The 13909-nt window shown below is 32.4% G+C and overlaps 1 protein-coding gene and 1 long non-coding RNA gene across 2 annotated transcripts in view; both read right to left on the bottom strand.

Moving 5' to 3' along the window:
- Window positions 1-1396: 1396 nt before the first annotated feature.
- LOC132735675 (uncharacterized) lies at window positions 1397-5844 on the bottom strand. Its single transcript, XR_009626483.1, has 2 exons — window positions 1920-5844; window positions 1397-1857 (listed from the first exon to the last, which is right to left on the bottom strand). It is a non-coding gene; the product is annotated as an uncharacterized LOC132735675 (long non-coding RNA).
- A 4536-nt stretch (window positions 5845-10380) lies between these two features.
- LOC132735677 (SLIT-ROBO Rho GTPase-activating protein 1-like) overlaps window positions 10381-13909 on the bottom strand; it is a 93042-nt gene continuing 89513 nt past the window's right edge. The window contains exons 16-17 of the mRNA XM_060722658.1: window positions 12065-12245; window positions 10381-11598 (exon numbers count right to left, since the gene is read on the bottom strand). Of these exons, the coding sequence (XP_060578641.1) occupies window positions 10581-11598; window positions 12065-12245 (1199 nt within the window). The 3' untranslated portion in view covers window positions 10381-10580. The remainder of the gene's footprint in view (window positions 11599-12064; window positions 12246-13909) is intronic.

Here is a 13909-nt window from a genome sequence, read left to right as displayed (position 1 = left end):
TACTTCTTTCAATGTTAATTTATACATTGCCTTTCCTATTATAATTAATGATATGTGACAGCTCTTGTATACTGTTTGATACTGGTGCTTATAGGAACAGACCCTATCTCATCTTCCATGCAACTGCAGGACAAATTCAACAGAGCAGGTTGACCCCCGTTTTGTTTATATAATGTGTATAAAATCACATCTGCCTTGATTACCTTAAATACAGCATATAGTCCCTGCATTGTCTGTTCGTCACACTCATGAATATATTGACTAACCTGCTGATTTTGTATAATGGATTTGTCCCAATTTGGATCAGTCCATTTAAAGTCTTAAATGATTTCAATAACAAAATACAAGAGCTTTCCCAAAGACTATGCACTCAACTATTAGGAGTACTTGCCAGGAGATGGGGATGATGGTCACCAATGTATTCAGAGATTTATAGCAATATGCCTCAAGGGATATAGGAAATAAGTTGGATAGTATGAAAAACTTAAAAGTTTAAGACAGAAGGCAGCAACAATGCGGTAGTGACAAGGATAGCTCTCCCTATTATATAGATATGTTATTCTTGCATATCAGACAGGATTATCTACCGTTTACACCGGTGCTAGAAAACCCTGTCTTACACCCCCCATGTAAGACAAGTGGCGTGCTTTAAATGATGTCATTGCTGCGCGCCTTTTATGAATGAATTGCGTTCTTAGGATGACGTCACTTAACCTTCATGAATGAAGTTGTACTTTCATACGCTACTATTAGAAAAAAGTGCGAAATGAGAATATCAATTTTCGTAATTTCTGTTCAGAAAAGAATTGATATGCAATATGCAAAAAAAAAAGAATCAAACACCGGCTGTCGGTACAGACGGGAATATCTAGCTCTTGCGTAATTGTTTAGCGGAAACTCGGCAGAGCCTCATTACGGCCGTAAACAGTCACCCTCGAGCTAGATATTCCGGTCTGTACCGGCAGCCGGTGTAAGATTCTTATAGTCATGCTAAAAATTGAGCAGCCAACAGTTTAGAGTCTGGTCAGATTGCATGGATCTCGCACAACAGCAGGTGTCACGTGCTGTGTGGTGTTTGTAAAAAGTTGCCCCGTACTTCACTTCAGTGTTATTATATTTTTCTGGTCCTGCGGGATTATTGATTCCAGCGCTATTAAGTGTTGAAAATTGAGTCCTGCTCCGAGTACTGCTCCAGTTGGTGCTAGGGAGATGTTGTAGTCTTTCATAATCCCTCATGTACACACTTAGATCAAAACGAGTGCAATTTTCATGTAATTTTGTTATGATTAATGCTTCAGAAGCTCACACTTTCTCCAGATTTTTGCCTTGCTCTATACTGGTGGCAAAGGCTAAACACTTTCAGTTATGGTTAACTTAAGAAAGAACAAACGAAGTGTTGTAATATTTGACATTCTGTTTGTATTTTTTATTCTCCATGTACATATATGAGAATGTAGCATGTTTATCATAGTGAAGAGTAACATTATCTAGAGTAAATATCTACAATCATTCTTTCTGTATTCTCTAATGATTATATACATGCTGTGCAAAACAAATTTTATACATGAACATTTAATTAATGGTACTGCTTAACATTGTACAAACCTTAAATCATGTAGACTTACCCAATAAGCTAAACTGATGTATGTTCTCAAAATAATTCACCTCATATCACTTAAATGTATGAAATAATTACTTCATATCATTTAAATTTATGAAACGATATTTTCATGTAACATATAACTACCTTGTATTACTTAAATGGATTGTATCACATAAATGTATCAAATAATTGCCTTGTAGCTCTTGAAATAGCAAATTATTATCTCATATCACTTAAAATTACCAATTAATTATCTCATATCACTTAAAATTACCAATTAGTTATCTCATATCACTTAAAATTACCAAATGATTACCTCATATCACTTTATATTACCAAAATATTACTTTACTTTAGTATGATTACTTTAAGATTATAAAATAATTACTTTGTATTACATACAAGAAGCAGCATGATACCCTCCAGAACTTGTATACTATACTGTATGCAATGAAAATATTATTTTCATAAGTTATGAGCATTAGTATACATAATAATTTGAGCGGCGTCACGACAAAACCAACATAATGGGTTTGCGACCAGCATGGACCTTGATCAGCCTGCGCATCCGCGCAGTCTGATCAGGATCCATGCTGTTCGCTTACCAACCCTATAACAAGTAGAGAAACTGATAGCGACAGCATGGATCCTGATCAGACTGCGCGGATGCACAAGCTGGTCTGGATCCATGCTGGTCGCAAACCCATTATGTTGGTTTTGTCATGACGCGGCTCATTTGTACTACCTTACTTAAAACGATATATATAGAGATTTTATGGTTTGTATTTTGTTAAAAAACATGAACTAAGCTGGTATGAAAGTTACACATTTGTGTATTTTATACAGAAATAACTGTTCTATCGATTAACAACTGTAAAAATATAATAAATATCATCTAAAACATCATATTTTACCAACAGTGTATGATGTATAAAAAGCTTAAAAAGACTGGTATAAAACTTGTTTCCATAATTTTATACACAACAAGATTGCATTTGAGAAAAATGCTATGCCACCGCATTAATACAACACTAAATAGTAGTGTCGGAACAGATTTTCTTTGTTTCTATACAATTTTGAAGATTGTCATAATGCATAGATCCCTGACCTATCTAATTCTTATTATCAGATTAGTGGTTAAATCTGTTGTTTAAACTCAATAAAAGATCAGAGTAGGAATATATCAATGCACTTGAGTCTAGTGAATTTGGTGGTGAAGGTCATATTTCACACAGCCTAAATTTCATGACTACATCAAAGGACAACATAGTAAGACACTTTGTCAAAATCTAGGTCAGCTGAAATCAAAGTTCACTTAACATCTTAATCTGTACACATGGTTCAAATTTCATAGCTGTACATCAAAGGACAAGAAAGAAGGTCACATCATCAAAATCTAGTTCACCTGATATCAAAGTTCAATTTTACAACTAAAACTGTGCACATGGTCAAAATTTCATTGCTGTACATCAAAGGACAAGAAAGTAGGTCACTGTCCCCTTGGGCAAGGCAAAATTTTGGACCCAAGGGTTTAATTCAAAACAATCTTGATACAGGTCCACCAAACAACATTTCAAGTCAAATATCTAAGCTGTAGCTTTCTCCTATTCAGAAAAGATTTGTTTTATTTTCTGTTTTTACTATGTGAACATAATGAGAATCACTGCCCCTGGGCAGGGCCAATTTTAACACTAGGGGCATAATTAAAACAACTTTAGTAGAGAACCCATAGAATATATTATAGAGCAAACATCAAAGCTCTATGCCTTGTACCTTCAGACAAAAATATTTCTTTTTTTTTTTTACTATATGTACATAGTGAAAATCAATGACTCCTGGGGGTGGGGCCAATTTTGACCCCTGGGCTATAATGTGTACAATCTTGCTAGAGGTTCACTACATAATGTTTCATGCCAAATATCTTAACTCTAGCCTTTGTAAATTTAGAGAAGATGATTTTTTAAGTTTTTACTATATACACATAAGGAAAACCTATGGCCCATGGGGCGGGGCTAATTTTGACACAAGACGCAAAATTTGAACAACTTTGGTAGAGTACCTATAGATGATATCATTTAACAAATATTCAAGCTCTAAGCCTTGTACCTTAAGACAATAAGATTTTTTTACTTTTTACTATATGTATATATTGAAAATCAATGACCCCGGGGCAGGGGCAATTTTGACCCCAGGGCTATAATTTGAACAATCTTGCTAGAAGTTCACTTCACAATGTTTCATGCAAAATATCTAACCTCTAGCATTTGCTAGAAGAAATTTTTTTACTATAAAGTTTTTACTATATACATATAAGGAAAACCAATGACCCCCGGGGCAGGGACGATTTTGACCCCAGGGCTATAATTTGAACAATCTGAGTAGAGGTCTACCAGACAATGCCTTATGCAAAATATCTAAGCTCTAGGCCTTTTGGGTCTTTACAAGAAGGTATTTTAAGTTTTTACTATACCGGTATGTACATATAGTGAAAATCAATGACCCCCGGGGCGGGGCCGATTTTGACCCCAGGGCTATAATTTGAACAATCTTGGTAAGGGTCTATCAGACAATGCCTTATGCAAAATATCTAAGCTCTAGGCCTTTTGGGTCTTTACAAGAAGTTATTTTAAGTTTTTACTATATGTACATATAGTGAAAATCAATGACCCCCGGGGCGGGGCCGATTTTGACCCAAGGGTTATAATTTGAATAATCTTGGTAGAGGTCTACCAGAGAATGCCTTATACAAAATATCTAAGCTCTAGGCCTTTTGGGTCTTTACAAGAAGTTATTTTAAGTTTTACTATATGTACATATAGTGAAAATCAATGACCCCCGGGGCGGGGCCGATTTTGACCCCAGGGTTATAATTTGAATAATCTTGATAGAGGTCTACCAGACAATGCCTTATACAAAATATCTAAGCTCTAGGCCTTTTGGGTCTTTACAAGAAGTTATTTTAAGTTTTTACTATATGTACATATAGTGAAAATCAATGACCCCCGGGGCGGGGCCGATTTTGACCCCAGGGTTATAATTTGAACAATCTTGGTAGAGGTCTATCAGACAATGCCTTATGCAAAATATCTAAGCTCTAGGCCTTTTGGGTCTTTACAAGAAGATTTTTTAAATTTATTCTTATAATTCCTATTGGTTGCCATGGCAACCAGATTTCTGCATGGAATGAAATTCTTTGAACAACTTTGGAAGCCCTTCACCCAAGGATCAATCCTGCCAAGTTTGGTTGAAATTGGACAAGTGGTTTTTCACAAGAAGATTTTTTAAGTTCACTATATAATCTATATAACACACACACACACAAACAAACACACACACAGGTGAATCGCTATATGCCACCGCATCGCAGATGCTGCGGTGGCATAAAAATGCTACATTTATTAACTTAAGGTTTAAATGTCAAATCTTGATAGAGCCTTTATTTTATACAAATTTTTTTTTATAATAAAACCTGTTATACAAAAATCAGAAAGTGGTTTATTATTAAACATACCATAAAAATATTAACAAATCTTCAGAGATTTTGCGTATCCAACTTTCTATGAAAATCGGAAGAAGTTTACGTTCAAAATGAAAAATCATGGAGAAAACAATTCATTATATAACAAGTGTATAGCAGCTAATAGTCTTTTAATTTAAAACAAGAATTTCCAAGAGACACAAAAACAAGACACATAAAATTATTTAACTTTTGAGATTGCACTTTTTCTTATATAAAAACATTCTATTTACACTATCTACATCAATCAACACACATACATATTATACATTTCCACATGGCTGTTTATTTTTAGTATAACATTATACTCTTGTTACATAATCAGTTTTTAATGCTTCCACTGCTAAATTTGTGAAATAGACTCATCTGGCTTTGAATTAGGAACTGTCCATTGTTATTTCATAGGGAGTCAATATGTTATTGAGTTAAATTTAAATTAATTAATTAATTGATTGATTAATTAATTAATTAATTAATTAATTAATTAAGGAGCCATCAGTGTACAATCTTAGGACAGGTTGCACAGATGTGGCAGTTGGTTCTGCTCTTTACTATGGCATTATCTAGTTACATGACAGCTAATATTCAAGGGGGATAACTATGAACTGCTAGTATTCAAGGGGGTTAACTATGAAATGCTAGTGTTTAAGGGGGTTAACTATGAACTTATTTTATTCAATGAACTTATTTTATTCAAGGGGTTTAACTATGAACTGCTCAAATTCAAGGGTTGCACAGATGTGGCAGTTGGTTCTGCTCTTTACTATGGCATTATCTAGTTACATGACAGCTAATATTCAAGGGGGATAACTATGAACTGCTAGTATTCAAGGGGGTTAACTATGAAATGCTAGTGTTTAAGGGGGTTAACTATGAACTTATTTTATTCAATGAACTTATTTTATTCAAGGGGTTTAACTATGAACTGCTCAAATTCAAGGGGGGTTAACTAGTGAACAAGTTTTAATACAACATTTTCTGTGCACTGACACGTTAAAATACTTCTTTAGACTTATTATGAGCCCAAAGTTTGGAAAAGTTGATGTACAGTTTAGAATTTTATTTTAAACGAAACAATAGGAGATGTTTGCTACTTTCTCTATCTGTATCAAAGCATTCTAATTTATATTAATAGAAATTTGCCACACAAAAAATGGCTTTAGTGGAAAAATCATGTTCAAAACATGAAAATGTTTACTTGTACATGAGGTATCATTTTATGTTTGTAATATATTATGTTCTGTAAATGAAATTAAAGTACATGACATAACATGTACATTTTCTGACATTTATGTAAAGTATAACACAAAATGTACACTTACTTATATTCATGTATAGTAAACAACCTGTACACTTTACTGAGATTCATTTACATGCAATGTCATGTACACTAACTGATATGATTCATGTACAGTAAATAACATGTAAACTTAGTACTGACATTTCATGTACAGTAAATAACATTTTACACTAACTGACATTCATGTACAGTACACAACATGCACTTACCAATATTCATGTACAGTTAACAACTTGACACTTACTGACATTCATGTACAGAACATGATATTTTTATAATACACAAATATACAAGTTATCAATTGTTATACGATGACATATCTATGCAATGCATAAATTAATTCATAAAACACATTCATGCACAGAAAACGATAATCATCTGTTTAGAACTGCTTCAAAATGATACTTATATAGTACAGAATATTCATAACATTTGAATAGAATAAACAGTATCATTAATTTTATAGTAAATGTTTGTGTCACTTATGAACAAGTTAACATTAAGTAATGATGAATATTTCTAACACTGCTTCTGTTAATTCCAAATAAGCTTTTTGATTATACATTTAATGATAACATGACTAAAACACCTAAATCTATTCAGGGACATTGAAATAAATCTACAATGGTGCTGCACAACAGCCTCTAATTTTTCAAGTGTTTAAACAATAATTATAAAATTAAAGTAGTTCCCAAAATGCAAATTTAAGAATTAAGCGTAAAAATGGATATGCAATATCATATATATTAATATGATCATAAAACAATACGAAAAATAAATGATTGTATGCAAAATCTTTAGTAATGCATATGAACAATTATGCATGTAAATGAATATGCAATATATAATTATGAATATGCAATTTATATGAATATGCATATACCTAATTATGCAAAAAATTAATATGCAAATGAATGATTTTGAATATTGATAATTTTACATATACATTAATATGCAATATAAATTATAATGAATATACATGAATATGCAAAGGAAATGATTATGCATAAACATGGATATGCAATATAAATGATTATGCATATTTATGCATACACATGAAAATACAAAATAATGATTTTGCATATACATGAATATGCAATGTAAATGAAAAGTTGGTGTTGGAACAGACTATACATGGAATTGTGATGTGAAAGTATCATGAATTATAGTTTTATAAACTTGAATCTAAACTAAGTATTTCTGAAGCATTATAAAAATAATAAAGGTATGCAGATCTTTACCCTGTTTTCCATATTTTGATAAAAACTGGGATATACAGATATTGGATGTTATCTATTTTATTCAATGACAGACTAAAATACATACAACTTCTTTGTGCAGATAATATAACATGTATTGATATTGTAAACTATATACTTGACATTCTGACATTAAATAATATTGATAAAAATAATGGTTGAGTAAGAAATAAAATAAATACATCTATGAAATACTGAAAGGTACAACAGTATTTAACCCATTACTTCATGAGCATTTTGTGAAAAATGGCTGTTTTCATTGAAAAGTCTCCCTTTACAAGTTCAAATTGCTATAATACTATAAAAACTGCTTCAACACTAATCAAACTTGGCACAAATGTTGACTGGACCATTGTCCTTGCAACAACATGCTCAGGCTTAAATTTTCTGTTACCATGGCAACGAGGGGACATCTCAAAATTGCCAAAAATCACTATTTTGCGTTGATTTTTTCCATCAAAATTGATTTCAAAGTGCTGCAACTTCTCAATGGATTGAGATAGAGTCAAATGCTTTTCAGCGTTGGTTACACGTTACCTTATGATCAATCTGGGGTCATTTACAGCCTCTCACAAGTCCAAAATTTTCTTGGCGATGAGGGGGACTCCGCCCCCCTTCAAACCCCCCCAAACAGAAGGGGGCACATCCCCCTTCTGGCAACCCCCTGATGTATCTTTTGGTTGGGGGGCCGCGCCGAAAAAAGGGTCATTTTTTTTAACAACATTTCTCAAACAAAAACAAGTGTTTGGGGCCTAAATAAGGCATTTTTTCATCATTTGAGACAACAAAAAGGGGGGGGGGGGTGAAAAAGGCGTTAAAAGGCGTGTATATGAAGTAATGGGTTAATAAGGTATATTGTAAATTGAGTAAGTTTCATGTACACATATCTTATCCATATTGTATCCAAACAATCCATATTGTATCCAAATACATGTATTTTCAAAACTGTGACACAAAGGTTTAAGAAATATCTTTCTGCTAATTTGAAGCTACGTATTAATAATATTCCAATCTTTTGCAACCATATTTTTTTACTTTATCTGTAAATAGTTTGCACATTTTATACTTTGATTTTTTTTCAAAATAGTTTGCACATCTTATACTTTGATTTTTTTTTTCATTAAGTATTATTTCAATACAAGTAAAATATACAATATAGTAAAATTTATGATGAAAATTACACAATTTACAATACAACAGTGATTTTGCAATAAAATGGAAGACATTGAAAAATATATATCTGATCAGATCCCTTTAACAGAAAACAAATCTATTTTGATTTGAGAAACTGTCTATAAGCTTATAACTTCCTACACAATTGGAATTTTAAAGCAACACTTTAGCATATCACTTTGCTTCATGTCTATTTTTAGAACTGGGTTAAATATAGAACCTAGTCAACATAAGTTATGTGTTATTTTGGCAATACTTTTACACACATACTCAAACAATCTTTTCTATGCTTTTTATGGTAAAAGCCTAAAAACAGGCTCTTAAAGGTGTATGAAAGTCCATTACATAAATTTATCAGGGGTGAAAGTTAATTATGCTTTCATTATGCAAATGAAATATTCACAAATGAACAAAAGACATGGCATGTTTCTAACATTAAATTACAAAAAAAATGAAAATTTTATATCTGCTTTTTTATTTTTCATTTGAAGTTTAATAATGAGGTGAGCATATGAAAGATACAAAAATGCAAATAATTTCTAGAACACATATGTATTTTTACAAAACAAATTGCAGTATTCAAAAAACTAAACCATTCTCTCTAATCCTTAAAACTGCCTGAACTTTGCCACCATTTTAGAGCCTGGCCAGTCTGCACAAAGCATCCAGACCTTCTGACCAAGCTCTTTACTGTTGATAACTCAATTTTTGCATTTTGATATTTAAAATCCCTTAAACTTTAAATGGACAGTTCCAAATACAATGTTGAGCACATACATTAAATAAGTTCAGTAGGTTAAGAGCTACATAATTTTAATGGAAGCTTTTTTAATGTCCCTTAAAAACCTATTGAGTACAGTTTTAAAGGGGTGTAGCTTACATAACAATCCATGGGAAGGCGGAGTTTTGATTCTGAAGCTCCTCCCTTTTTTCAAAAAATGTGAATCAACACTTCACAGAACAATTAATACGGCTGTAGAAATATTTTCATTAAGAACACAAAAACAAGTACAGGTTAAAGACAAAATGAATGTCTTCAGGGACCATACATAAGATCTTGTTATAAATTATCAACTTTCTCCTGGCAGATTTAATACCAGCACAGAATATGGCAATTTTATGACTTAAATCAGTATTACCTAATTCCAGTCCTAAATTCATCATTAAACTATTTGTACATAATTCTAGCGTGCTTTTCTATATAACATATTGCACATATGAACTATTTACTGTCCTCTAATGTGAACAATTTAACGTTAACGTAACATTTTGACTAGATCAAATCGTATCAAACTCCTGGAGGAAAATAACTAACATAGCTGTTAAACAGGGTACAAATGAAAAGTTAAAAATAAATACCAATAAAGCAATCACTATTCAAATATAATCTCTATATTTTTAACTGGTTGTTGCAAAAACAAGATGGCCGACTCATATTTGAAAATTTCAATCTTCTATCTTTTAGAAATGGAATAAAAACAACTTTTACATGACAAGTTTAAAATTGCTGTTTTGTTTTTATTAAACATTATCGAGTGCTTGCTTATTAAAGTCTTAATTCAAAAATCTGTACCTCATAGCTTTTAATTTTAGAAAACAAAATTAAGACACATTTTCACTAAAATAACGGGAGAAAAAATTCTATTATGCATCTGAATAAGAAAATGCTTCTAACATAAATAAATGCTGAACTGAACATTACTAAAGAACGCAGTAAACTTTCAAAGTTTACTTAAAACTTGACGGGGACGAGGATTTTGCTGGAACATTGTCCAAGTCGGTTTCTAATCTTCTTGAGAGATCCGGTGACCTAGTTGTCGGTTTCTTCATGACCGGAGGTTTTGCTTTAATTGGAGGTTTAGGTTTTTCCGCAATTGGGGGAGAAAATGAATGCATGTGAGGAGTCTGCATTGATTTTATATGATGCTCCTCTAAGCTAAACTTCCGGCCCGTTGATGGAACAGATGTTGACATAATTTCCTCTTTTTTGAAGTTTTGAAATGTTGACATCATGGGAGCTGTTTTAATAAGATTTGAATCTGAAGTCCTCTGAATGTCACTCGAGTATACCTCGGAACTTGAAATATTCCGTGGCATTGATGACGCTTTCTTCAATGTACCTTGATTTGATTTCGCAAATGTTTCTGCAGCACTAATTGGGCTGTCTCTATCACTCCCATCTTGTGGTGAAGAAGAATTTGACCCCTCAGGGAGATCGAGCACCAAATCTGGAGTATGTTTCGAAGCCGCTTTCGACTTCTGTACAGGTAAACTCATCCTTTTATCAGATGATTGTTGTAGTTCCAACGACCTTACATCTGACATAATCTCGGCCAAAACTGTATCCATACTTGTTATATCGTCAGTTGCACTTGAGCGATTTGATGACTCAGTCTGTCGGTCAGGACTCGACACTTGCCGTTTCAAAATTTCAACACCTTGGCCAAGATTTGATCTCGGCCCCGTGTCGCTTCTGACACTTGATCGACTATCAGATATGCGAGTACTTTCCGTGTACATTGACTGGCTCATAACATGACCAGTGCTTGTGACATTACCGACAATAATAGTTTGTTCATGCTTCTCATTTTCAGAATCTTTTATCTCCGTCTCGAGGATGGGAGGCTTCAAGCACGGTGCTGATTGTGTCGACAAATGGTCTGTGGATTTCGATGTGAGTGAAAGCAAGGAGGATGAAGAAGTACTCTTTGTGTCTTCAGATGAAATACTTTTCTTGTCCTCCGGTCTGGAAGAAAAAAATCAACCAAAATATTAATAGTTTCATCAATTTTAGCTCATATTTTACGGTGAAATAATTTACACATTGTATTACATTTCATTTTTTTGTGATATACTCTGCAAAAGTCTTTGAAAATAAACTCATGCAAATAATTCCCATTCTCTCTACATATAAATAATCATTTGAGTCTTGTCAGTAATTTTCAATGAGCATGTCAAAAATCTATTCCTTAAAATCAATGTGTTCAACAAAATTGTGAATTTTTTTGTACAATAAATATTAATGTCATATAAAAGTTCCCAAATTTTCTAAACAAACCATGACTTAAAATGTTACTATTTTTTCTTCCTCTTTTATATTCATAGAGAAAAGTAACCAAATAATCAAAAACTTACAAGACTGTATGAAATAAAAGTCAGTTGATCTAATATTATAGGTTTATAAATCATTAAAATAACCATCTGGTACTTACTGATGCTTTATGGCAACATAATTCGTCGGAATAAGACCTTCCTTTCCAGCAAATGCCCCTTCCCACCACTCCGTTGATGCCTTTGTATACAGAACTAGATTATCTCCCTTCTTAAATGACAGTTCTCTTTCTGTTCGACCTCTAAAGTCATAGAGTGCAGTTGCCTCGTATACTTCGGTATCTAAATGACAGATATAAGAAAGAGTCAGTAAAATTTGCTATGTCAAAGAAACAACATAACATTTACCCATGGAATCAAAATGTTTATTGATAGCTATTACAGCGATGTGAAGTGTTTCACTTTTGTGAAATTTCAAATTTAGCAATGTACATGAGCACAAACATTCCAGATCAATTCCCCTTCATACATGATAATATGTACAAGTGGGCACCTGGGTAGAACTAGAACCCCTATGTATTTTGTATAAACAGTATCAATTCAATATGAAATTTTCCACTCAAGACAATTATGATATTATAATATTGATATTTATGGCTGAAATGTTTCAAAAAGCATAACAAGTACATGTATCTTCAGAAGGGTCATTGATATGGAATTTCAAAATAAAAGTTCCTGTAAAGTTCACTAACTCTAAACAATGGTTTTACTTTCTATTGTAGCAGAATATACATGGAAGTAAATGTTAACTTATCAATATATAAATGCAGTACAGTCAATCCTATTGTTTAGTTCAATCAATAATGGACAATATCAGAGAAAATTTCCTTACACCCATATACAATGCCTTTTCTAACCTTCACATTTACAATACCATACATAGAACATATATTACACTACGATATATTGGAGGCCAGTCCAAAAACCAAGGTCTCATATTGGTTAATTTCATACATGTGTTTGAAATCAACCATTAAAAGACCGGTCTCTATTCTCTGTAAACTAAACTGCCTCAATCACTTCAAATCAAGATAAAGAAGTTAAATTATTAAAAATAAATTCTTTTCTTTTTTTTTTCTTTTTTTTCATAATGAAAAATCAGTAAATCAGTTAAAAAAAAATCAAAGAAATCCATTCTTACAGGAACAATGTCCACACTAAAACTGAATTAAAGGGCCAAATGGCCTTAAATGCTCACCAGAGTAAATGGAAAATTTGATGAAATCTTCAACAGGTCAGGGCAACATAAGTTTCAGAAGATTTGATGATTTTAAATTCAATGTTAGTCTATGAATAAATATTTTAATTCAATGTATTATAAATCAAAATTACTCCCAGAATATATCTATGTTTGACTCAATTGTTTTGATCTACATGAGTTTTGTGAAAGCCCACCAGACAATGACCCATAATTATGACATAAAATGTATTTAAACTCTAGGCCTTTTTGTTTCTTACAGAAATCTCATGACCTACTTATGCATCACACAAGAACCATTTATAGAAGTTTTTCAGAGAACCACCTAAAGATCACTCCTGTAAAGTTAGTAAATTTCTACCCAATGGTTTAAGATTGGATGTTGTTTACAGAAATTTTGGACAATTACTCTTGCACGATTATGGACATCATGCCATCACAAGAGCTCATGTCTGAGCACTGTGTGCCCAGGTGAGCTAAAAAATGCATGCCTGATAGTCTAAATGAAAATGATCCAACAGGAAAAACAAAATTTCTACGATAAAATGGTAAACTATTAAACATTCTGACCCAGTTGTTCAAAGCTTAAGATATTAAAGTACGACTCCATCACTAAATTAGTACAGTACTTAGTTTGAACAACTGCGCCTTTGACATAAATCAGAAAACATTTCACGTTAAGATATAAATTATTTTCTTTTTACAAATTAGTCTAAAGCATTAGCATAATCTACAACTGAAAAAGCAT

The sequence above is a fragment of the Ruditapes philippinarum genome, unplaced genomic scaffold (assembly GCF_026571515.1).
Source record: "Ruditapes philippinarum isolate M1 unplaced genomic scaffold, ASM2657151v2 ctg741_1_1_1_1, whole genome shotgun sequence".
NCBI lineage: Eukaryota > Metazoa > Mollusca > Bivalvia > Venerida > Veneridae > Ruditapes > Ruditapes philippinarum.
This window is presented reverse-complemented; position numbering and strand designations above follow the sequence as displayed.